The sequence below is a fragment of the Acinonyx jubatus genome, chromosome C1, assembly GCF_027475565.1.
Source record: "Acinonyx jubatus isolate Ajub_Pintada_27869175 chromosome C1, VMU_Ajub_asm_v1.0, whole genome shotgun sequence".
NCBI classification, from domain to species: Eukaryota; Metazoa; Chordata; class Mammalia; order Carnivora; family Felidae; genus Acinonyx; species Acinonyx jubatus.
This window is the reverse complement of record NC_069381.1, coordinates 126781001-126806999: the sequence shown is the minus strand read 5'-3', so window position 1 is coordinate 126806999 and position 25999 is coordinate 126781001. Positions and strand designations below refer to the sequence as shown.

The 25999-nt window shown below is 36.8% G+C and overlaps 1 protein-coding gene across 10 annotated transcripts in view; it reads right to left on the bottom strand.

Moving 5' to 3' along the window:
• The window catches only part of THSD7B (thrombospondin type 1 domain containing 7B), a 1235876-nt gene that overhangs the window by 169063 nt on the left and 1040814 nt on the right, over positions 1-25999 (bottom strand). For all 10 annotated transcript variants that reach the window (XM_053214974.1, XM_053214976.1, XM_053214972.1 and 7 more), the window contains one exon: positions 22835-23013. In XM_053214974.1, coding sequence (XP_053070949.1) covers positions 22835-23013 — 179 coding nt within the window. The remainder of the gene's footprint in view (positions 1-22834; positions 23014-25999) is intronic.

Here is a 25999-nt window from a genome sequence, read left to right as displayed (position 1 = left end):
ACATGTGAGATATGGTTGAAAAGCTGGCCTATACTAATAACTAGTCAACGAATAAGGTTTTGGATGCAAAAATGGACCCTGTGGCTAAGCTTGCACAGAATGATACTTCCATGAGTCTAAGGAAATGCACTCTTCGCTTTTAGGGGAACTGTTCCTGAAAGCCCTTGGATGTGTGAAAGGCTAATGGGGTGCACTATTTTATTTACATGATCTGATTGTTACTATCTTCTCTAACTCGAGATATTCTGTGAAGCTATTTACAGGGGGCATGAGGGCTGGTGAATGACAACCCATAGGCTAAATCCAGCCTACTCCCTGTCTGTGTAAAGAAAATTTTTGTGAAACCCAGACATGTTCTTTGCTTATTTACTGTTTATGGCTAACTTTGCCATACAACAGAGCTGAGTAGTCCTGACAGAGAATCATATGGCCTACAAAGCCTAAAATATTTACTATCTGGTCCTTTACAGAAGAAGCTTGCCAACTCCAGCTTCTAGGATTATTATTTAATTTAAAATGAGAAGATCTCTTTGTAAAAGTAGGATTACAGACTTTGTTATCCATATTAATTCATTCTGGAAAATATCTGTTTAATTACTTTATATAGTGTCAGGAAAAAAACCTTAAAACTGTCATGGATATAAAACTAAAACATCAAAAACTGGCCATTCTCTCTGAGCACAAAAGTCATGGCACGCATACAGTCTCAGTGTTTTGAGAAATAACTAAAAGCTGCATACTTAGAGAAATCCTTTTTTTCAAAATTGACTTAATTTTCAAAGCTTTACTAAGTTGCCTTCTTAAAACTCCAGACACTTCCCATAGTCCTTCACACAGTTAAAATTTTAATCTTGTTAATTTATTAATGCACTTAAATTTAGCCTCTTCTGAACACTAATGAAAATCTCTATTTGAATTATAATTAATTGGAAAGTTCTTGAAACATGCAATTTAGTTTAATCAAAAGTGAAAATTCTCATCTCTTCTCAATAAAGATAGAACTTCAGAGTTATTGCTCAGTACACTCTCCATGTAAATTGAATAAAATAATACCTATAGCTGGTTTTTTACAGAGTTGCAGAATTTGATGAGACCTAATGGTACTATGATAAACACCTTGTGTTGGTATTTTAAATTAGCATAATATCCTGTAAATAAAAATGAGTTTCCAAAAACTCTCAACATGGTCACAGACTTTTTGTAAATACCGATAACAGTTATGATTTTTTTAAATTTTTTTTCCACGTTTTTATTTATTTTTGGTACAGAGAGAGACAGAGCATGAACGGGGGAGGGGCAGAGAGAGAGGGAGACACAGAATCGTAAACGGGCTCCAGGCTCCGAGCCATCAGCCCAGAGCCTGACGCGGGGCTCGAACTCACGGACCCTGAGATCATGACCTGGCTGAAGTCGGATGCCCAACCGACTGCGCCACCCAGGCGCCCCAACAGTTATGATTTTAAATTGCTAAAAATAGCCTAAGCATATTCTTTGTAGAATCACTAATGATAATCTAATACTGCATTCTTGTCTCAAATATTAAAGAACATTCCAAAAGTACTTTAAAAGTAGTAAGTGTGAAGACCTGAGCAGCGATTGTACATCTAAATACATATGAATTCTGACATGACTGTTACATATGGAGAGTAAATGACATCATTCAAGCCCATTGAGGGCACTGGCCCTTCTAAAAAGTTTATTTCCCTCTTTGAGTCTCTGAAAAACAATACCCAGTCCTAGAGAGACTTAACACTTGGACAGAATTACAAAGAACTAAGAATAAAAGTGAGCAGAAAAGGGATTTAGCCCTTAGAATGATCTCAGGTCATGATTTCAGTGTCCAGAATTCAAGCCCCTGGGGTCCAGCTCTGAGCTGACAGCATGGAGCCTGCTTGGGATTTTCTCTCTCCCTCTCTCTCTACCCCTCCCCCGCTCACATCCTCTCTCTCTTTCAGAATAAACTTTAAAAAGATAATGGATTTATTATGACTAAGCAGGAAATCTAAGAGGGAAATGCTCTTTCATTTCAGGAAATTCTATACTCATCCTACTACTTTTAAGGTAATTGTTTCCAAAGTGCAGTTTGTGGACAGCTAAGGAGTCCTTAAGACACCTCCAGAGGGTATATTGGTCAAAACTATTTTCATAATAATAATACAGATGTCATTGGCTTTTTAATTTTTTTTAAAACTCTTCTAGTATTTGTAATGATGATGCAAAAGCAATGAGGGTAAAATTGCTGTTACCTAAAATGAATCAAGAAGTGGGACAAAACTGTATTATAGTCATTCCATTCTTCTCCACTCCACTCATGACTACATATACTTATAATATGCTGCATGACTAATTTTGAAGTGTGTATGTAACTCTTCTACTGCATATTGAGGTTGGATGGTTCTCTGAACAAAAGGCAATTATACACAATTGAGTTTCAAGCTAAACTAGCTCCTTTGATCATGGGATAACACTATTACTTCGAAGAACATTTTCGAGCTTGGAGAAGAATGCTGGTGCAATTTTGATTGGGATTGAATTGAATGTGTAAATTTCTTTGGGTAGTATTGACATTTTGACAATATTTATTCTTCCAGTCCATGAGCATGGAATGTTTTTCCATTTCTTTGGGTCTTCTTCAATTTCCTTCATAAACTTTCTATAGTTTTTGGCATACAGATCTTTTACATCTTTTGTTCAGTTTATTCCTAGGTTATTTTATGGTTCTTGGTGCAATTGTGAATGGGATTGGTTTATTTCTCTTTCTGTTGCTTCATTATGGTGTATAAAAATGCAACTGATTTCTGAAATTTGATTTTGTCCCCTGCGACTTTGCTGAATTCATGTATCAGATCTAGGAGACTTTTGGTGGAGTCTGTTGGGTTTTCCACGTATATCATCATGTCATCTGTGAAAAGTGAAAGCTTGACTTCATCTTTGCCAATTTTGATGCCTTTGATTTCATTTTGTTGTCTGATTGCTGATCCTAGGACTTTCAACATTATGTTAAACAACAGCAGTGAGAGTGGACATCCCTATCATGTGCCTAATCTCAGGGGGACAGCTCTCAGTTTTTCCCCATTGAGGATGATATTAGCTGTGGGCTTTTCATTTATGAAACATTTATGATGTTTAAGTATGTTCCTTCTATCCTGACTTTGTCAAGGGCTTTCATCAAGAAAGGATGTTGCATTTTGTCAAATGCTTTTTCTGCATCAATTGACAGGATCATATGGTTCTTATCTTTTCTTTCATTAATGTGATATATCACATTGATTGATTTGCGAATATTGAACAAGCCCTGCAGCCCAGGAATGAATCCCACTTGATCATAGTGAATAATTATTTCTATATGCTGTAAATTCGATATGCTAGTATCTTGTTGAGAATTTTTACATCCATATTTATCAGGAATATTGGCCTGTAGTTCTCTTATTTTGCTGGGTTTCTGTCTGGCTTGGGAATCAAAGTAATGCTGGCTTCATAGAATGAGTCTGGAAGTTTTCCTTCCCTTTCTATTTTTGGAGCAGCTTGAGAAGGATAGGTATTAACTCTGCTTTAAATGTCTTGTAGAATTCCCCAGGGAAGCCATCTGGTCCAGGACTCTTATCTGTTGGGAGATTTTTAGTAACTGATTCAGTTTCTTCACTAGTTATGGGTCTGTTAAAATTTTCTACTTCTTCCCGTTTGAATTTTGGTAGTGTGTGGGTGTTTAGGAATCCTAAAATTTGCATGGAACCACAAAAGACCCTGAATAGCCAAAGTAATATTGAGGAAGAAAACCAAAGTGGGAAGCATAACAATCCCAGACTTTAGCTTCTACTACAAAGCTGTAATCATCAAGACAGTATGGTATTGGCACAAAAACAGACACAAAGACCAATGGAATAGAATAGAGACTCACCAGAATTGGACCCACAAATGTATGGCCCACTAATCTTTGACAAAACAGGAAAGAGTATCCAATGGAAACAAGGCAGTCTCTTTAACAAATGGTGCTGGGAGAAATGGACAGCAACATGCTGAAGAATGAAACCAGACCACTTTCTTACACCATTCACAAAAATAAACTCAAAATGGATAAAGGACCTGAATGTGATACAGGAAACCATCAAACTCCTAGAGGAGAAAGCTGGCAACAACCTCTTTGACCTCAGCTGCAGCAATTTCTTACTCGAGACATCTCCAAAGGCAAGGGAATTAAAAGCAAAAATGAATTATTGGGACCTCATCAAGATAAAAACCTTCTGCACAGCAAAGGAAACAATCAACAAAACTAAAAGGCAACCGATGGAATAGGAAAAGGTATTTGCAAATGACATATCGGATAAAGGGCTAGTATCTAAAAATCTATAAAGAAGTCACCAAACTCCACACCCAAAAAACAAACAACCCAATGAAGAAATGGGCAGAAGACATGAATAGACATTTCTCTAAAGAAGACATTCAAATGGTCAACAGGCACATGAAAAGATGCTCAATGTCACTCCTCATCAGGGAGATACAAATCAAAACCACACTGAGATACCACCTCACACTGGTCACAGTGGCTAAAATGAACAAGCAAGAGACTAGATGCTGGCAAGGATGTGGAGAAATGGGAACCCTCTTGCACTGTTGGTGGGAATGCAAACTGGTGCAGCCCCTCTGGAAAACAGTGTGGAGGTTCCTCAAAAAATTAAAAATAGAACTACCTTATGACCCAGAAATAGCACTGCTAGGGAGTTACCCAAGGGATACAGGAGTGCTGATGCATAGGGGCACTTGTACCCCAATGTTTACAGCAACACTTTCAACAATAACCAAATTATGGAAAGAGCCTAAATGTCCATCAATTGATGAATGGATAAAGAAGATGTGGTTTACATATACAATGGAATACTACTTGACAAATGAGAAATAATGAAATCTTGCCATTTGCAGCAACATGGATGGAACTGGAAGTTATTATGCTAAGTGAAATAAGTCAGTCAGAGACAGACAGATACCATATGTTTTCACTCTTACGTGGATCTTGAGAAATTTAACAGAAGACCATGGGGGAGGAGAAGGGGAGAAAAAAGTTAGAGAGGGAGGGAGGCAAACCATAAGAGACTCTTCAATACTGAGAACAAACTGAGGGTTGATGGGGTTGGGGGGAGGGGAAAGTGGGTGATGGGCATTGAGGAGGGCACCTGTTGGGATGAGCACTGGGTGTTGTATGGAAACCAATTTGTCAATAAAATATATTTAAAAAATAAATAAAACAAAAACATTTTTGGTTAGCCTGGGTGGCTCAGTCCGTTAAGTGCCTGACCCTTGATTTTGACTCAGGTCACCATCTCACAGTTCCTGAGTTCAAGCCCCGCGTTCAGCTCTGTGCTGATAGTGAGGAGCCTGCTTGGGATTCTCTCTCTTTCAAAGTAAGTAAACTTAAATAAATAAATAAATAAATAAATAAATAAATAAATAAATTCTCAAAAATCGAAGTGAAGGAAAGTAACAGTAATTGTTCACAGTGATAATATCAAGCTTCCGAGGAAAAATTAAAACTGTGGAAATGCTTCAGAGCTTCTCTACACTTAATTTTTTTCTGGAAAGATGAGTGGTGATATTAATATGAATTTTTAATATTATGAGGTGAAGTATGTCAACATTTCAGCATAACTCAATAGACAAAAATATATTCTAAATGATCAGTGCATGATGTTACAAAATCATGGATTAAAGACTTATTCAAAGTGTCAGCTCACTGGATTTTAAGGTAACAAATTATAACAAGTGGATTGCTGGATTTCAGATTTTACGTTACAATTGAATGTTGATAAACTGTTATTCAAATTTTGGTATATAGCAAAGACTATCCAGAGTTATCTAAGAAGGTCTACCACAAACTTTTTCTATCTATCTGTGTAAGGCTGGAATTTCTTCTTATTCTTCACTAAAACCTATTATAAACAATTGAATGCAGAAACAAATATCTTCTATGATGCTAGAGATCAAAGAAATTTGCAAAATGTCTAACAATTTCTACTTTCTAAAATTTTTTGTTTTGGAATATATACTGATTTTTCATTAAAGTATTATTAACATGTAATGGATTTACTTTTAATTATTTTAAATAAATTAAATCTTTTTTCAATTCCTTACTTTATATATTGAAAATGGTAAACCCAGATACAATCCATATACACAAAAGTTCTTTGGGATCCTCATTTTTAACAATATAAAGGACCTTAAAACCAGAAAATTTGAAAGTCATTGTTTTAAGGGCACTTTCCTAAAAGCCTTTTAAATTAAACTCTAATTTCTTCCCTATTTCAACTGAAATAAGCATTCTACAAATTCACTCTGTGGCATTAAGGCAAGCAATTAATATTCATGAACAACAACTATGTACCATAAACAAAGCATTACAAAATGGGCAGCAGGATGACTAAATTAAGGCCTTGAACTCCAACACCTGCAGACTGCAGGCTCATGCCATAAATACATAAAATAATCTCCATCTAAAAACAAGGACCTTTCCGTCTTCTTGAAATTCTCCACATTATTTTTCCATTAGTCATGTTATTTTTGATAGTGACTTGAATTCTGAGAATAATGCTTTCATTGTAAAACTACCATAAGAAAGCAAGAGCACAAATCTCATGATAAGTAGCCACTGACTATTGCCTCTGGCTTTCCCCTGAGCACAGACAAACCCTCTCTGGCCCTGTTCCCACTGTGTCTCTTCCTTATGGTGAATCATCTGTAGAGACCAGGGACTTGCCTATGGGCAGTCTGATCTGTGCCTCCTTCTAGAATCTGTTAGATCACATTCCACAAGCCTGAACTCTAGAATTGTCTGCCAAATGTTCCTCAAAAACTTAAAACTAGAACTACTTTATGATCCAGTAATCACACTACTGGGCATTTACCCAAATAATATGAAAAGACTAATTTGAAAGGATCTATATGCACCCCTATGTTTATTGCACCATTATTTACAATAGTCAAATTATGGAAGCAGCTCAAGAGGTCATCATTAGATCAATGGGGAGAGAAGAAGTGGCATATATACAAGGGAATAGTATTCAGCCATACAAAAGAACAACATCTTGCTATTTACAACAACATGGATGGGTTTACAGAGTATAGTGCTAAGCAAAATAAGCCAGAGAAAGAAAGACCATATGATTTCATTCATATGTGGAATTTAAGCAACAAAGTTAATGAACAAAGGAAAAAAAAAGACAAATCAAGAAACAGATCCTGAACTAGAGACAACAAATGGTTACCAGAGGAGAGGTGGGTGGGAGATGGGTGAAATAGGGGAAAGGGATTAGGAATGCACTGGTCTTGAGCACTGGATAACATACGGAACTGTTGGATCACTATAGTGTACACCTGAAACTAATATAGAACTAGAAGTTAATACTATAATTTAAAGTAAAACAAATATATACAACAGTAAAAAAAAAAAAAAAAAAAAGAAAAGAAAAAAATTCCCCGGCCAAATGAGTATGAGTTGCCCTCATGACTTGCGTGGGTCTCTTCCCTTGGTGTATCCTCCTGGAGGATGGGTTGCACCTCTGCCTGCACAGAAGTACCCCTAGGCCTGAAGTGTGGACATGGATGCTGGTGTGCAGTGGACAGAGCTTGTACAGATAGTGGGAGTATGGGCTGGAAGAGAACAAGTACAAACCATAGGCTGAAGATGGGCTCTCCTTACAGCCCCACATTCCACTCCAAACTTTGAGAATCCCAAATTTAAGCTAGCCTTCTGGGTTGTTATGAAGGTCTATTTTTTAAGGTAGAAGGATACAACATATTTTACATAACAGTGTGTTGCACTGATTTATAACAATTATCCAAACATGAGATATAGGTGACTGTTTATTTGCTCTCTCCAGACCACAACCATAAAGGGATGAACCTGGCTATTGATGCCCGACTAGGTACAGGGCAGGACGATAACCATTATGCTGACAGAGTCTGTCTAAAGAGGACAGGCATTCTCAGATTCACTTCATATTTGCCAGATATTATAATTTTCATAGAGATATTAGGAATCTAAATTTTAAGGCGAAAATTCCTATTTTTAAAATCGCAACAATTAATCAAAGACAGACCTGGTGGCAAACACTGATCAGTCTAAATAATGAACTCAGCAGTCTATAACTTTCAAATGGATCACCAGATTAAATGATCTGGACTTGGAGAAAGTTTGTAATATGGTGGGGTCTCCAAAAACCTTCCCCAAAATCCTCACCAGCAACATACTCAAGAATGATGTTAATAGTGACAGCTACTACTTATAGAATGCCTAATGCAAAGCCAGGCACTTATTGTTGACCATGTTGTCTTAACAGCATTTATACTTTCAAAGGTTTTCTCATCTATAGGAAAGCTTTCGGCCTCAACTGTCAGTTTTCACTTTGCCAGTCCCTTTTATAATAATTTGCATCAAGAAATCTATTTATGCTTCTGCATGGTGACTTAACTGTGGCAAGTATAAAGTATGTACATGTAGATTAGAGCAATTTACCTGATCTGTGGAGGGATTAAATCTTGGCACAAATTGTAATTAAGTGAGTTAATCTGGTTCCATATTGATTCCAAGCCTGTAATTCAATAACAGGTTCTGGGCAAGTGAAAGTTGAACCTTTTTGAGCAATATGGGCATCAGGCATGAAACTCTTCTGCTTCTGTGCCAATAAAATGTCATCTCTTGATTATGACTTCCTTTATAGCTTTTCCATAACTCCTTCAAATGGTATTCTAGATGGGCTATAAAGTAGTTAATCAGAATAAATTAAAATTTGTACTTAGCACTAAAATGTAAATTAATTGTAGGTTTTCTCCCAAATCTAACCATTTTAAACATCTGGTATATATATTTTAGTGCTTCATTCACTCTAATGGTGATAATTTTAGCAAGTTGTTAAAACTACTTTTCACTTCCTCATCATAGCAGTTCAAGGGATGTAGCTAATGTGTCAGCATCGAAGCATCCCTTACAAACTCATTAGAGAAACAACCAGTCCTCTTTGGTTCACCATAAAGTAAAATAGAGCAGAACGTTATCATCTGCCCACTGCCAACCAGACAATGAAACCACTGGCCTTACTGTGAAGAAAGTTTAAAGTTTTCAAGACTCAAGGGCACTGAGTACAGAAAATTAATCTTTTCACTGCCATGTTTTATACTTCTGAATATCAATTTTCACCAGCTGTGATAGTTTCTTTTGTAACATCTGCCAGAGAGTGGAAAAGATGAATAGCAATTGTATTTAAGCATAGTGATACTTTTTTTTTTTTTGATGATTAAGGCCAACAGAATTATGGGAAATTCATGACTTACAAATGATATAAATTATATAAAGATTGAAAATGCTCATAACTTACTTTTAATTAAGTAATAAGCCAGAACAGATTTTTTGGTAGTTTTGAATAATGTGCATTTCAAATGACAGGCAATAATTCATGCAAAGAGGATCATATACTGAGTTCAAGATGTTCATATTTCATTTTTACATTCCAAAGCTGTTTCAATTCAGTTTTTCTCTTAGATCTTTGCTATCCCTATTTTGCTTTAAATAGCCAAATTGACCGATTGTTTCCTCACAATCATTCAGTATTTTACTCAATTATCTTTCTTGTTTGGTTTCCTAGATATAGAGGACTTCAATTCTAATGTGTAGAGCTTTGGGGTAAAGGGGACAAGAGAATCCAGATAGGTCTAGGTTCATGTCACCAAATGCTTCATTTTGGTAAATGATTTTCCCTGGACTTTATTGAACTTATCATTTTTTTAGCTTCATATGGACATAACTTTAGTCACTACATGTACAAAATGTATCTTTTTTTTAAAAAGTGGAAAATATAGACTAACAACTTAATTTTCAACAAAAATGGTGTATGGATGTACTGCTTATCTGATTTGAAGCTCGCTTATTTATCATATGGACTGAGGCACTGGAAATTTGGTTATGCCAAATAACTTGCAAAATGGAATGATACCCTTGTCCTCCCTCCCCCCCCCACGCTCTCCAAAAAAAGTGTCAAGGAAGGGACAGGCAATTCATATCCTCATAAGAAAAGTATTAAGTCATTTTTCTTAACACACGAGAGACTTTCAGATATTCAATTACAGACATTAATTTTTCCATCTCAATGTAAGGCTTAAAAATGTTACTTAAAACTAATTATACTCTTACCAAATTCAATGCCAAAAAGAGTAAAATTAAGAGTATACAGTGGACATTTTAGTTCATTCCTCAAAAGACATTCTACCCCAGGTGATTCTCTGGTCTAAGAAAGAGTTCCTTCTCAACTGATATACATTAGCATCTGAAAATGTAATCTACAGTCCAACAGCTTTGCCACCATCTGGGAGCTTGTTAAAATCACAGTCCCTATCCCCTGGGAAGACAACTGCCTGCATTTTAGCAAGATATGTCGCATGATTCACATGCACATGAAAGCACTGCCCTACCACCAGGGTCTCTTAGGTGGATTTCACGTGTATATTAGACACTGAATCTAGGGTCTCGGACCATTCACTCTTGCCACAGACAAATTCCAACACATATTCCAGCTTGACAGATGAATATTACTGTTTTCTATATGTACTGTGAAGTTTAAAAAATTAAAGGTTGGAAAATATTTGACTGAGCTAATCAAGTTCATCCCATGACTCCTTCCAGAGATGGCGTAAGAATGGACATAAAATCCAACTTCAGCCAATGAAGCATGAGGCAGTCTTTTAGGGGAGTGAACGAGGCTCTGGGAAAACTTTGTTGTTCCTAAGATGCCCCCAAAGGACACTCTCTTATTCTTCTGATCATTGCTGTAACAGGAGGCTATGCCTGAAACTGCTGATGGCAGTTCCTAACATCCTGAGGATTAAATCAACACAGAAGATGAGAGAGAGAAATTAAGAACAACTATGTTCTTGATAACATTGCTGAGTCACAGAATCAACCAATCCTAGAGCATGCATTACCATTGGATTTCTTATTACAGGAGGTAATGGATTTTCGTATTTTTTTAACGCCAATTTAGTTTGAGGTTTCTGTTAGTTGCAAATCATCCTAATATAGAGAAGGAATGGATAATTTTGCTGATTGTGTCCAAATTTCTTCATGCATTTTCAAAGGTAAAGCAGTTCTGATGCTATAAGCATCTAGAGCATTATCATCTGTAATTTCAATCTATCCAACCACTCACTTGAGCTTCCAAGAAGGCAAGTTCCCAGTGGAAAGTGAGCAGTAAAGTTTCAATGAGCATTATTGAGGTTTCCTCTGGGCACATCATTTATTCCAAGTGTTTGCTGAATGAATGAGTGAGTGAATGAATGAATAATGGCACAGATGTACAGAATTAAAATTGTTCTCTAACACATTTATAATTACTTTGAATTCCATTTTATTTTTACCTCTTCTCTTTTTGAAAGCTACCAGGTCTCATTAAAAATTACTATTGCCACGAAGTCCCTGTCAATATCATACACTTAACATAATTTTGCCTGCTACATTTCTATAGCTCTGCTCCCAATGTCATTAATTATATGGCATGGAAATACTCAATATTTAAATAACGCAAAGTGTCATATATTAACTACCATATCATACCACTCCAAACCATGGGTCCATGCAATATCTTATATTTTTCTGTGTATTCAGGGGTATTTGCACAGCCAGCAGTTATGTCCCCTCATGCCTAAGGAAAAGGGAGTTTCACAGAGTCCATATATTCATTTAAGTCATCTCCCAAAAGAGGTCACTTCCTCATGGTAAGGCCATTTCCCTTTAGCAGTACAGGGAGATTGTCAGAAGGGAGTGTTTCAGGCCAGAGTATCCTTTATTTGTTTTCCTAATAGAATAATGACCATGTAGTACACATCCGTGTCCCTGATATTTCTCACTGCATTTCTCCATGAATATCCCAGCTTCCTGGCCCTTCAGGTCTGATAAAACTTGGGCATAGATTTTCCAAGTCTCCTAGAGTTCCCAAAAAGCTTCAGCTTTTGTGGTCACCATGGTTTCTGGCTTAATAACACACCTCTTGTTGAAGAAGCACTTCTTATTTTCTTCCCTAGTGTTGCTTCCTGCACTTAAGAACTATAATTCTTGTTTTTGAATCCTATATCTCAGGCTCTGTTTCTGGGAGAACCTAACCTAAAACACTGTTATCACTTTTCAAGGTGCTTATCTAGAACCAGGCAGTATATCTGTTTTAGGGGTGGCATGGAGAGGCAGCCAAAAATTAAAAACAAGAATAAATGAGGAAACCATATAGTGGGAAAAGGAGAACCAAAGAAGGGTAAATGGGAGGAGCAAGGGTAAATAGGGTCAATAGGTAAAACATTTAGAAGGTGAATTTGAGCAAAGATTTAAAAATACAGAAATACTATGCATATGTCAAATGTCTTTTTAAAGGAATAAAATGTAAAATTTTGGATCAACAATGGCTTAAATACAACTGTGTTCTCTTGCTCCAAAACAGAGCAAAGCAACAGCAATTTCACTCTGTTATTACCATTTTGGTTTATGACACATGGAACCTACTGGCCCCCATTTGACACACAGTACACTGGAGAATTGCTTCAATTCACGCTTTTCTAATATTGCTACTCAAATCAATTTACCTTCAGTTCCAAGGGTAACAAGATTGTTGTCTATTAGGGTGGAAGACACTTTTGAACAACCCTTCTGCTATTAGAGAATATTCTTTTGAGACAGACTTTGCAATTGGTCCCATACTTTCATGCTTTCAGCACAGGTAACAAGCACAGTGTCCCTTACTTTGCCATCTAAGAGAAAGATTTCTCTTCAGGAAAGATAGCTACACCTCTAATCAGCCTTGGATGGTCTATATTTAAATAGCAGTGGAGCAGGATTGTAAACCAGCATAGAGGGAATTTGGGGAGTAGCTTCCAGGGAAAAGGCAATAGAGTAAATCCAAACATCTACTTTCATTAAAGAATGGTTGGTAACTTGTAAGTTGAGTCAATTTTTGTTAAAAGGCAGCACGTTAGACAGTCCCTTGATTTAGCTGATCAGCCTGAAAATGTGACTTCTCACTGTCTACAAGAAAGCATTGTATGAGGCCTGTTGGGGAAGATGAAACACAGGAGTGGCTCCTTCCTCCTAACTCATAAGCAGTTTCCTTGGCCTAAGTGATTTGCTGACTTGAAAAGGACTCTGAGCTGGGAGACATGTGGTAGGGGCAGGATCATTAAATATCTTATAAACTATAGTAGAGTTTGCACGTTACCCCAAAGGTAGCAAGAGACCCATGAAAGGTTTTATTTATGACCAGATTTGTGATTTAGAAAGTTTGCTGGGGTTGCTGTGTGAGGAATTGAGTGGAGGGGAAGAGAGGAGAGATTAGAGACAGAGGAAACGTAATGGTTATAATGGCTGTTTTAGTAGACAAGTGAGCAGAATTCAGCCACAAGGGAGTGATCCTACACTTGTTCTCTTTAAGAAGACTTGGGGGTAGACACCAGTCACTGATATTCTGTCAAAGAGCACATGCGGAGATAAACATTTAATGTATCCATGTGATTGCCAGACCCCTTTTGATTAGTATCAGACAGGTCATACTTCAGGTCATTATTTAGAAGTATATACTATTTGCATTTAGGATAATCTGAGATAATTTACAAGTTAAAATGTAAAATCAATTCTCTACTGAAGTTGAATTTATATGCATGTCCTATGACAGAAATTCTACTCTTAGGTATGTACTAAACAGAAATGCACACACATGAACACCTCAAGACATGTACAGGGATGGTCACAGTAGTGTTATTTCTAATATCCCCAAGTTGGAAACAACCATAATGTCCATCCAACAACAAAAATAGGTAAGACGTGGTATATACAATAGTATGATATACATAAGGACATAACAGAGCAATGTCAATGAAATATTGGTACAAATCACAACATGGAAAATGTCATAAACATAATACTGAGGAGGAAAAGGCAGGCCCAAAGAATATATAGTGCAGAATCCATCTACAGAAAGTTTTTTAAATGAAAGTTTTTAAATGAAAAATGAAAGCCGGGTAGAAGTTACCCTTTTGTAAGAGATACTTACATGTATAAAGGAAATCTCCACTTGTAAGAGTGCCTCATTCTCTGTACCAGGAAAGGGGGGGCGGTGACTCAATCTCTAGAAACTCTGATCAATGGAGAAGACAGCAACTTAAATATGTATAACAACTTTGTGTTTACTGCACTTTTCCTGGTAGCCTGCCATAACTGACTCCCCAGTCCTAATATCTTCTTGGTCTTTAGCTCAAGATTGTATTTAAGGTGATGACTTCTGGCCATTTCAGGGAGTTACTCAGTATTTCTAAGGTCACTCCCATGTATACAGGAAGTATATGGTTATTCAACTTTTGTTTTTGTCATATTAATCTGTCCCGTAAGATTTTAATTCTTCGACTAGCCAGAAGAATCTTGAAAGGTAAAGTAAAAATTTCTCCTCCTCAACAACAGTGTTGGAAATGTGAATGGTAGTTCTACTTGGTGAAAGGAAGGTAGTAAGAAAGCTGGAGCACCAAAGGGCCACCTGAGATGTTGATAATGTAGGATTTCTTGACATCGGTGGTAACTGAATGAAAAGGTTCACTATGAAAATTCATAGAGCTCTACCCAGAATGATTTGGCTATCTTTCTGTTGTACTCTTTCATAAAAATGTTTTTAAAAAATAAAGATCCAAAGAATCACAAATTCATAGGAGATTAGTCACAAATATATAAAAAGCTATGTTTCCTTTTACCACTAAAAAAAAAAAAATGCAGTGCTGAACAGGATGTTTAGCAATAAAATAGACTTTCCATATAGGAAACAGTGACAGTAGCTTTTACTATGTATCTAAGCTGAGTTACTACTACCAAAATATTTGACTACAAATGTTCAAGTAGCTAAATGTAAAAAGAGAAACAATCTGCATAACTTAGTTCTAAAAGGCAATATGGTATAGGTAAAAGCAAATGCGAGTTGTTAACAGAAATTATGTGTTAGAGACTAAGGAAAAATAATTCTACCTAACATTTTTCAAGCACATACTGTATGCCCAAAGAGATAGAAAGTTTGTATTTTCATTTTCCATTAATGAATACATATGAGGTAGTTGGCATTATTATACCCATTTGACATTTTATGAAACTGAGACTCAGTAAGCTTAAATAATTTTCTCCTATTCCCACAGCTAGGAGATGACAGGGCAGCATTTTACCTCATACCTGATAGGCTCTTTAATCTCCTACATACATCAGGGTGGATTTGGGCAAGTCATTACACCTCTGTAAGCCTCAGTCTCCCCTTCTATGAAATAGGAGGGTTCTCCCAAGTCTCCTTTTAGTACCAAACATAGTGGTTGTCTTAACTGTTTGGATTAGGAAGGGCAGCCTTGCAGAGAAAGGCAACTGCAGAGAAAATCTTTTCCAGAACTGATCTCACCAGAAATGGCAGCCTCAGTGGCAAGAATCTCAGTTCTGGCAGTATTCACCCACTTACTTGCCTGACCAAAAGAACTAGCAAAAACAAACCTTTGTTAACAAATACACATTCTTGAATCCCTTTAACTGTGTAGACTACAGTCTCCAGAGCAGGGTCCTGGGAAACTTTTTAAAACACCCTCCACTCCCATGGTGATTGTTCTATTCTTATGATCAATAAAGGCTATGAAAACAATGAACTCTGGATTTCAGAAGATTTAGATAAACTTCTCAGGGAGACCATTTTTATCTTGACTCTTAAGTCACGCAGAAAAAAAAAAAAAAGAAAAATCATGATTCAACAAATGCTTTTCTGTAGGGATTTATCACAAGATCCAGTCAGGATCTAAGTAACTTGTGTTCTGGGATATTGGGATAAAGCTTGAAAAATCTAAAGGGTACAAACTTTAACTAGTAGGTAAGCCCTGAAGATTTAATGCATGGTGATTATAATCAATACTCTATTACAAACTTTGAAGTCATTAAGAGACTAGATCATAATTGTTCCTACCACAAAAAGGAAATGATAACTATGTGACATGAGAGATATGTTAGTTAATGCCTTGATAATCACTGCAATATATAAATGTACCAAATCAGCATATTGTATGTCTTCAACTTATACAATGTTACATGTCAATTATATCTTTAAAAAAAACCTGGAGAATTAGCATGCCATTAAAAAACAGATATTCAGCAAGTTCATAAGTTCAACTTAACATTCTAAAAAGTATGTTTAATATAACCAAATCTGGTGGTTAAAGTCAAAAGCATATTCCTTCAATGCCTGAAAAAAAATGAAAAACAAAAGAAAGAGCGAAGTTTCCATTCTGTATTTAAAGCTTAAATGACAGAATGATTCATAAAAACTTAAAAAGTATGTTCTGCCACTATTTTTTAGAAGAATACTTGAGAACTTCTACTTTAAGTACTTGGTTAAGAAGACAGTTTTCTAAAATTGCAAACACAGACCATGTGATTTCCTATTAAAACTGACTTATCCAAAGTAGTATTTCAGGACTTCAGGAATTAAGGAGCTAAGGAGATGTGGGAACACAGTGAAAGAGTTACAAAGACAAAATTTGACAAAATTTACCTGCTTCATAATTTAATAGCTGTCTGCAGCCAATCCTGAAATTCCTGCCTAGGGACAGTATAGGGGCTAAGGGCAAGCTGCCCTAAGATGGGCCATTTTGGCATGAAGATTACTTCAAGCTGAAACCAATCAAGACCCTATGGGCTCAAAAGAAACGTTGGCACCTCCCTTAACTACCGAAGAATCTCAACTGGAGTTCTTTCCCCAAATAGTGGTTATTCCCAGAGATAAATTTTATCTGAGTGATCCATCCACATGGCAGGGCAAACATCTAATTATCAAACATTTGCTCCTCTTATCACCCCATGAATTGCACTCCTTTCCCCTAAAGTCCCAGACTCCCACCCCATTCTCTTTAGTTCGGGATGACTTGTATACCTCATTTTGCCTGTCTTTGGAATTTCCACATCTGTGTGCATCTCCCATTCATGCACTGTTAAATTTGATTTTCTCATGTTAATCTGTCCCATGTCAGTTTCAGTCTTAGTCCAGCTGGAAGGACCCTTGAAGAAGACATGAATTCTTGCTCCCAGGCAACAGCACTGGGGACATTTACCAAGCCAGCCTAATAAAGAACATTCTAGAAGTACCTAAGAATATCTTGAACAACTGAAAGTGATTTTGAATATTTTCAGAGTAGCAATGCCTAATATTAAAATAGCAAAACACAAGACAAAGTGGACAACAGGTAAAGGAAAATTTCTTTCATGAGTTATTCTGGCAGCTCTCAAAAATGATCAAAAGTCCAAAAGATTGTAACAACCTAGGGGGTATTACTTTGGAATGATCAATAATAGTTTATGTGGAGACATCAATGTTGGGGGAGAGAAATCTCTTAAGAAAAAACAATTTTGGGGGGACCCAGGTGGCTCAGTTAGGCATCCACCCCTTGGTTTTGGCTCAGGTCATGATCTCATTGTTCCTGGGTTTGAGCCCTGCTTGGGATTCTCTCTGCCTCTCTGTCTCTGCCCCTCTCTTGCTGTCTCTGTCTCTCTCTCTCAAAATAAACAAACTTAAAAAATAATGAGAACACCAATTTTTCTTGGAAATGATGACAGGGCAAGAACAGAGAAGAAAAATTGCATCTCCTCTGAGCTCAGCTCAGTGACATATCACAACTTGAGAGCAGTCTGGATTGGCAGACAGGCATAAAGGATAAAAAAAAATGGAAGAACACTAGCCCTTACGAGCCATTCCATGCTGCCTCTGAGATGGGGTGCCGTATACCTGAGTTTTGGAATAATGAGTACTATGTAGGGGAGAGGTGAAATGTTCTAGGAATATCTGCCCTATTAAATCCTCCCAAATAACCCTGAGGAATGAATCACTGTTTCTCTTGATTTATGGCATATGATATTTCCTGCTTAAAACAAGATTTCATCAAAGGTGCAAACACCAACACCACACAAGAATGGTATACCTGAATGTACTTAATTATGGATAAGCTTGGGCTGCCTTCCATATTAATACTCAAGAACAAGACTTCTTACTCCATTACAGTCTGGGTCTCCTGCCAACATAGTAAGTCCAAAGTGAGCAAAACACTGCCAGGAATGATTTGGACTAGCGTAGGAGGAGTGGGAGTTGGCCTGGTCAAAAAGAAGCAAGAAGCCAAAACTGGTTAAGCCAAATTAAAGCTCAAGTGTAGCCATATTTTTCTGATAAATAGACATTGAGATAGAATGACAGTTATCCTATTCCCACATCATAACATGCTACTGTTAATTAATGAAGCAGTATTTAAAAGGAGCATAAGCTATTTATCTATAGAAACCTTTTTTTTTTCATCTTAAAAGGTCTTCTAAGGAAGAAATATTCATGTGAAAATATTTCTATGTTTCTTTGGAAAGAAAACATTCCTAAAAATCTTATTACACTGCTGTGGAAAATAAAATGCACTGTAACTCTATTTTCAAATTTAGATCCCTCCTCTTTGGTGAGACAACACACCTTTAAAATGGCAATTGTTTCTAGAAAACACATTTATTTTATATCCTCTCATTCAGTTGCAAACATAATGAAAACTCTTTTAAAATTGTATTTAAGTAGGTAGCATGTATTTTAAGAAGTATAGGTAATGAATCATAATGTATGATTTTTTTTTTTTTTTGCCCATACATACTGTGAACACACAGATTTGCAACCTATAAACAAGACATAATTTCCTAGAACACTCTTGCCTTCAGTCATGTGAAGAACTCTTACGGGGAAATGTAAGTCCAGTAGAGCTCTAACTTCCCCATACTTAATCTTCTATTAAGGAGACTTTCAAAAGAAAAAATAACAAAAGTATACAGTATAAGTAATTCACTCAAGACATTACAGACTATAAAAAATTAAAATATATTATGTATTTTATTATGCACAGGAGAGTCAAAGTATCTGCCAGCTGACCTGATAATCCAATAAACCATTTACAAAGTTTCTGGCTTGATTAGAGTTTTGGGTAAACTCTATGCTGGAGCTGCAGGGTCACAAATATACTTAGTAGAAAGCTATTCAAGTAATGCTGTCGCTTTGGCACTTCTAGAGAGAAAGCTCTCATATTGATAGGTTTGTTTACAAGGGAGGCTTTTTATGAGAGATTATAAAAATTGATTCCACTAATAGATTCAGAACAGTTTATGAACTTGTGTACATAACAGCAACACTTTATAATTATTATTTTTTTAATCACAGAGTTATGTTTCAATAGGGTTTCCACATCCAGGAGTTTTCAGAGGAATCTTGAAAAAATTCAGGCAATAATAGTTTGGAGGTTCTTATTTCTTTCTTCTAGAAGGGCTAATATTTTTGAGTATTTGAATGACACATTGTAGCAAAGAGATCAGGGTTCTAACATTTTTTGTATGGAACTAGCTACCTACTCAACCACAAGATTGTGACCTGAGCCAAAGTGGGACGCTTAACTAACTGAGCCACCCAGTCTCCCTGAGAAGCCTTCTTTTAAAATAAAGAATCCAGTAAATATAATTTGACAATACACAAGGTAGTGCACTAGTGGCTGGAATGAGTTACATAGTAGAAAGACTTTGCCCTCAAAAGACCTCCCATTCTAAATGAAGGAGAGGAATGAATAAGTATATGTAGGTATGCTGATATTTACATAGCCATATGTATTATATATACATACACCAAGTTGTATATGTTTATATATATTTATATATATATAGGTGTGTGTGTATATATATATATATATATATATATATATATATATATATATACATACTACATATACATTACTACATTACATACTACATATATGAAGTATATGTTGGGCTCAATCTGACATATACAGAATTTTCCTCTTGCATAAGTACTAAAGATATGTGCCTCTCTTACTGCTAAAATTTGGTTATTATTTTTAAGCTCTTATGTGAATAGAGGAGGAAGTATAACCTGGTTCTAAAAACAGGAAAATAAATGCAAACATGAAAACCAACTGGAAAGTAGACAAATAACCTAAGGCCAGTAGTAAAAATGAACTTTACCAAAAAGCCTTACTATACCTCTAACTAGATCATACTTCCTCAAATAGTGATCTTTTCTAAAGAAGACTTGCCATAAATAATAGAAGTTGGAGAATATTTCCTCAACAATGAAAATTCCTGTCAATTTATATTCAGATGAGTTAAGAAAATATGGCTAACTTCAAAAATATTTCTATATATTATATAATGCGCATACACACATACACATACACACACAGGGGTGCTGTCATATTTAAGAGTAAATATGTAATAAAGTCAGCAAGATCGCTTTCCACAAATCTACTTGCAGGTAAAAGTATGCTTGCTTTAGAAAAGGAATTGCTCTGAGGAGAATTTTTTCTCCATTTAGGATTTTTTACAGCAGTATTTCCCCTTGCTGTTAACAGACTTGCAAGTGGGAGGGAAGACATATTACATGTCGCCTGGACCAATTAACTTAGGTTAAAATATACAGTATGGATTAGGGTGAAGTTTTCAATTCAAGTTGAATTAAGCCACATACATACTAACTATCTGAAGCTTCTTTATAGCAGCATATATGCCACACTATATTTGATTTCTTGTCATTCAATCCCAGGATTCATTTCTGAGTGTAACAAATGAATGTCTTTGGAATGCTAAAATTCCCTTCTTCAGCTTAAAAGTTAGAAACACCTCTTGCAGACAGGCCCATCTTCACTTAATTTTCACTTATGGAATTTATCTAAATTATTCTTAAAGTTGGGCTTATTATTTTTAAAAAATATATATTTTTTTATTTTGAGAGAGAGAGAGAGAGAGAGAGAGAGAGAGAGGCCTCAGAGAAAGAGGGAGACAGAGAGTCTCAAGCAGGCTCTGTGTTGTTAGTGCAGAGCCTCAGGTGGGGCTTGATCTCACCAGCCATGAGATCAGAACCTGAGCAGGAACCAAGAATTGGATGCCTAATTGGCTGAGCCACCTAGGCACCTCTGGGCTTTTTTTTTTTTTTTAGCTTGTACTACACTTCTTAAAGTTACCAGTCTTATATGTCAATTAAGCATTTTGAACAAGTTTCCCTTAAGTCACAACAGGTTTACAAGTACTTTTATCTTATCTTATTCATACCCTCAAATTTGATAGACACACTTCTACACATTTGCCTTTGCATAGTGGAAATACAGTCTTAAAGTCTGCATTCCAATGAAGTTCCTTTAATCCCCTGATAATTTCTTAGTTTATAAAATTAGCATATTGAAATTAGTGTTTAACACTAGTGTTATGAAGGCTTAGCTTCCATAGATAGTTTTGAGAAATAATAAGAATTGCCATGCATTTTTTACGGGTTTGTAGTTATTTTCCATTCTAAATGCCTGGAAAATCCCCTAGGGAGTGTCACATAGTCCTCATACATAAAATTCACTTGAAAAATCTCCTTGTAATCATAAACCTGTATTATACCTTTCTTTGTACAAAAGTAAGGCTGATCTCCTTATGCCATCTCTGCTATGATTATTTCCCTCCTGTTTTTATTACTCATATATCTTAATCTTCCCTTCACCAAACTACTGTTCATGTGGAGTTTTTGGGTCTGTTTTGTTTTCGCAACCTCTATGTTGATTTTATGATCTTCTGCTTTGTCTTCCCCAATAGGTTTACAATAGCTTTGAGAGAAGAAACTATGGTCGCTATTTTATGATATAACCTTAAAAAACAAGACTAGAATACTGTCATCTTACAACAGAACTATTTTTGGATGGAATGGTAATTTTTCACTTTTCAGTGAGTTATGGGTCTTTTAGCAAAACTTAGGAAAAAATAGCTAAAGATACTGGCCTCAACTTGACAAATGACACCTACTTATATGCATGCTATTCAAATTAATTAAGAATAAACATAGATTTCCCTTCTATTAAACAATCTGTATGAAAAACCTAATCAAAAGGGGGTTCATAGCGCAGAAAATTAATAGAATTAGTAATAGAACCTTGTGTAGCTATTCTGTTAAAATACATGCATGATCACAAAGGATATAACTACACATATAAGACAACCTTCACCAGTTTAAGAATAAAGAATTTTCAACTATCACCATCTTGTGCTCCTCTTATTCAATTGATTAGACACGTATGTATCAGTCCTAATCTAATAACCATTATGCATCATGGGAGAAATCTGAGGTCTTTATTATAATTCTTAACTAAATCTTAGACTGTTACATGGGTAAAGCCAACTAACATACTCTAATCAACTTTGCTTAGGATGACAATTTTATTAGATGTCCATATGGAAGGGTATTCTTTGGGGTTCCATTTATGAAAATAGCTTTGACTTTTTGGGAAACAGAGAAATAGCTCAGAAAAGACATGAAAATCTGGAAACTTTGGTAACATTGAGAAGAAAGGAAAATTAGATCAAGAGTTAGGTGAAGGAAAATGGAATCCCATTTTTGGAGTACATGTATGAGACCACTAACTATACTTACTTCCATAAAGTAACTGACATTCTCCCAGATTATTTATTTTTAAATACATATATACACACATCGCTTTTATAATAACATTAATCAAATTATGCTTCAAAAACATTTAAAAATCAAGAGGATTTAATTTTTGTAAGTGTTATTATTTCTAGTAATACCAGGTTGGTCTCTACCTAGGAGCAGGCAAGTCTTCTATTACTAACTGTTATATTACTTCATGTCCTCCTTACCCCTCTCCTGAACTACTTGCAACATGATAATGACTCTGATTTCAACAAGAAATTATCAAGTGGATAATTTTTAGCTCCGTGTTGTTGCTGCTTCAGGCACTTTACCTGATTCTTGAGATCCAATTTGGGACATGGGCGACCTCCATTGTAAGGTTTTTCTTTTAGCCATTTGGACCGAATTCGCACTCCAATCCCACAAGATGAACTGCAAGACCCCCAACTAGACCAGTCACTTAACTTGCAATCAAACGGGCATGGGATGACACATTCTTCTTGAATATAACCTGAAAGAAAAAGATTTAAGGGAGGAAAGTCTGGTCAAAATGTACTGATAAAGTTTACTTTCTTTTTCTAGTATCATAGCTCAGATTGTTCAATAATATCACTGCAATGGTTTCAGTGATTTTCTACTCAAACAGACCATCATTTTAAGAGATAAGTACATATACTCACATCTGCATTCCAAATTTGTGCCATCTAACACTTGATAGCCAATTCTGGGAGGGGAGTAAAGAAAAGTTCACAGTCCTGCTCTCTGTGATAAAGAAATAAAGTGGTTCAGGGCAAATGATGGCACCATATCCTCTCACTGACCCTTGTGTTCTATAATTCCCCAACTCCCCATCTGGGATCAGGGTGCATAAGAGAGTCCATTTTTTTAGTGTCTTTTATCTGCCAAGCTTTCACTAATAGAGCTCTTGATTCTCACTTCCTAGTAGTGTGGCTTGGAGGTGGGAGGAGGACAGAGAGTGGACAACACAATAGCAAGAGCAGGGTATTATTAAAAGAGGAACTATAGGAACAACGAAAGGTTGAAAGATGAGATTAGACTGCAATCAAGAGGCATGGGTGGAAGTGCACAGGCAGATGTTCTAGCTTACCTGGCCTTGCTCTTGTCCCCAGTCCACTTCTTACTACAGTCTTTCTCTGGAGGATCTCATTACTTAAATATCACCTCTACTGATCACTACCAAACATATATTTACAATTCTTATCTCCCTACTAACTTTATAAGACCTACTGATACATTCTAATTGGATGGCCAATTATCTCCAAATTCAACGTATCTAAAACTGAGGCCAATTTCCTTGAAAAACATGTTACTTCTCTTGTATTATTCATTTTAACGAAGTGCATCATATCTGATCCCTGTACCCTGGTGTGCATGCCTATATAATTTCATCCCTTTGAGTGTGGGCAGGACCTGTGAATGTAACAGGAAACCACTCCCAGGATTAGGCTATGGTATGTGGCAAAAAGGAAGAGAATTCACTGATAATAATACATCAAATTAGTTGTTTTTGAGATGATCAAAAAGGAGATTGAGAGTTTGGCCCAATACAGTGGCATGAGATGACCCTGAATTCACCTCCTCCATGGAAACACCAAATTTACACCTATTTATATAGCAATTCCTCCTGAAGAACTGTGGGCTGACTTAACAACTTCTGCACAACAAAACAGACAACATAGAGAATGGCAAGAGAGATGGCAACATGGTAATTAAAGAAACCCCAAACCCAACACTGTTAACTACGATAGTATGGAGGGGCCACAAGTAGGTTTGTCTACCTGGGGCACAGAAAAAAACCAAACAAGCTATGGTTTAAAAGAGCAACTAAAATAAAAAGGAGCCAGGCTTAGATCTCTGCCAAACAAAGCTGCTGAAATTCTCTCCAGGTTGGAGGGGCTAGAGAGCATCACAGTTTACATTTCCCCTCCATCTTGACAACATAGACAGAAGCAGGGTCCAGGCATCCTAGTCACCCTGCCACCTCAGCAACCCCCTGGGCACCCAGCCCACAATAGCTCCACAAAAAAGGCCACAGTTTAAAAGAGCAACTTGGATGGCTCAGTCCTTTAAGTGTCCGACTTGAGCTCAGGTCATGATCTCATAGCTCATGAGTTCAAGCCCCCATCAGGCTCTGTGCTGACAGCTCAGAGCCTGGAGCCTGCTTCTGATTCTCTTTTCCCCTCTCTCTTTGCCCCTTCCCTGATCATGCTCTGTCTCTGTCTCAAAAATAAACATTAAAAGAAGAAAATTTAAAAGTACAACTTGGACATAAAGGTTGCAGGCCTAGAACTCTGCTCAACAGTGGGAGAGCTGCTGGAACTCTAAGTCATAGGGCCTGTTGAATGCCACAGTTTATGTTCTCCCTCTATCTTGGTAGTGTGGACAAAAAATAGGATCCAGGCACCATACCTTGCCTACTGCCTCAGTGAGACCCTTGCCCCTAAACAACACTAGCCCCAGCCAGCTGTCCTGCCAAGGAGGCTCCAGGACAGCTCATACCTGGTCAGCACTGGTCAGCACTCACTGCAGCTCTAGCCATCTTACCAAGGAGACACATGCACAAAGCACCCCCAAACACTCCAGGTCTGTACCACTCAGGTTCCAGACAACTTGGCAGGGCAACCCCTTGTGGAGTGCTTGGCAACACCTGGCCCATTCCTGCCTCAGCTCCAGCCACCCTTCCAGGATGCCCTGGTGTGCAGTACCCCGGAACACAAAACCCATGCCGATAAAGGCTGTAGGCATCCTGCCAGGGTGCCCCTTTGTGCAGAGTGCCCTAGAACACCCAAGCTTGCATCCACTTCAGCTTCAGCTATCTTGCCAGGGCAGCCCCAGCACATAGAACCCAGGACCCCTGCACGCAGCAGGCACAGCTCCATCCATCCAGCCAAAATCATCAGACATACCTCTAGTTTAGGTGAATAGCTCTTCTGCCTAACTGATACAAATAAAAAGTCAAGCAAAATGGGGAGATAGAAGAATATGCTCCAAATGAAAAAAACAAAAAGAAACCTCAAAAAATGAAATGACATGGAAATGAACAATATGCCTGATGAAGAGTTCAAAGTAATGGTCATAAAGATGCTCACCAGACTAGAGAAAAGAATGAATGAACCCAGTGAGAACTTCAAGAGAAAGAAAACAAACAAAAAATCAGAGTTGAAGAATACTACAATAACTTAAATGAAAAATACACTAAAGGGCATCAACAGAGAATTAGAGGACACAGAAAAATGATTCAATGATCTGGAAGACCAGGTAATGAAAAGTGACCAATCTGAATAGTAAAAGACACACAAAAAAAGTGAGGATAGGTTAAAGGATCTTTTATACAACATCATTAAAATAAACATTTGCATTATATGGGGTCCCAGAAGGATAAATGAGAATAAAAGGTGCAGAAATCTTATTTGAAGAAATAATAGCTGAAAATTTCCCTAATCTGGAGAAGAAGAGACATCCAGTTTGAGGAAGCA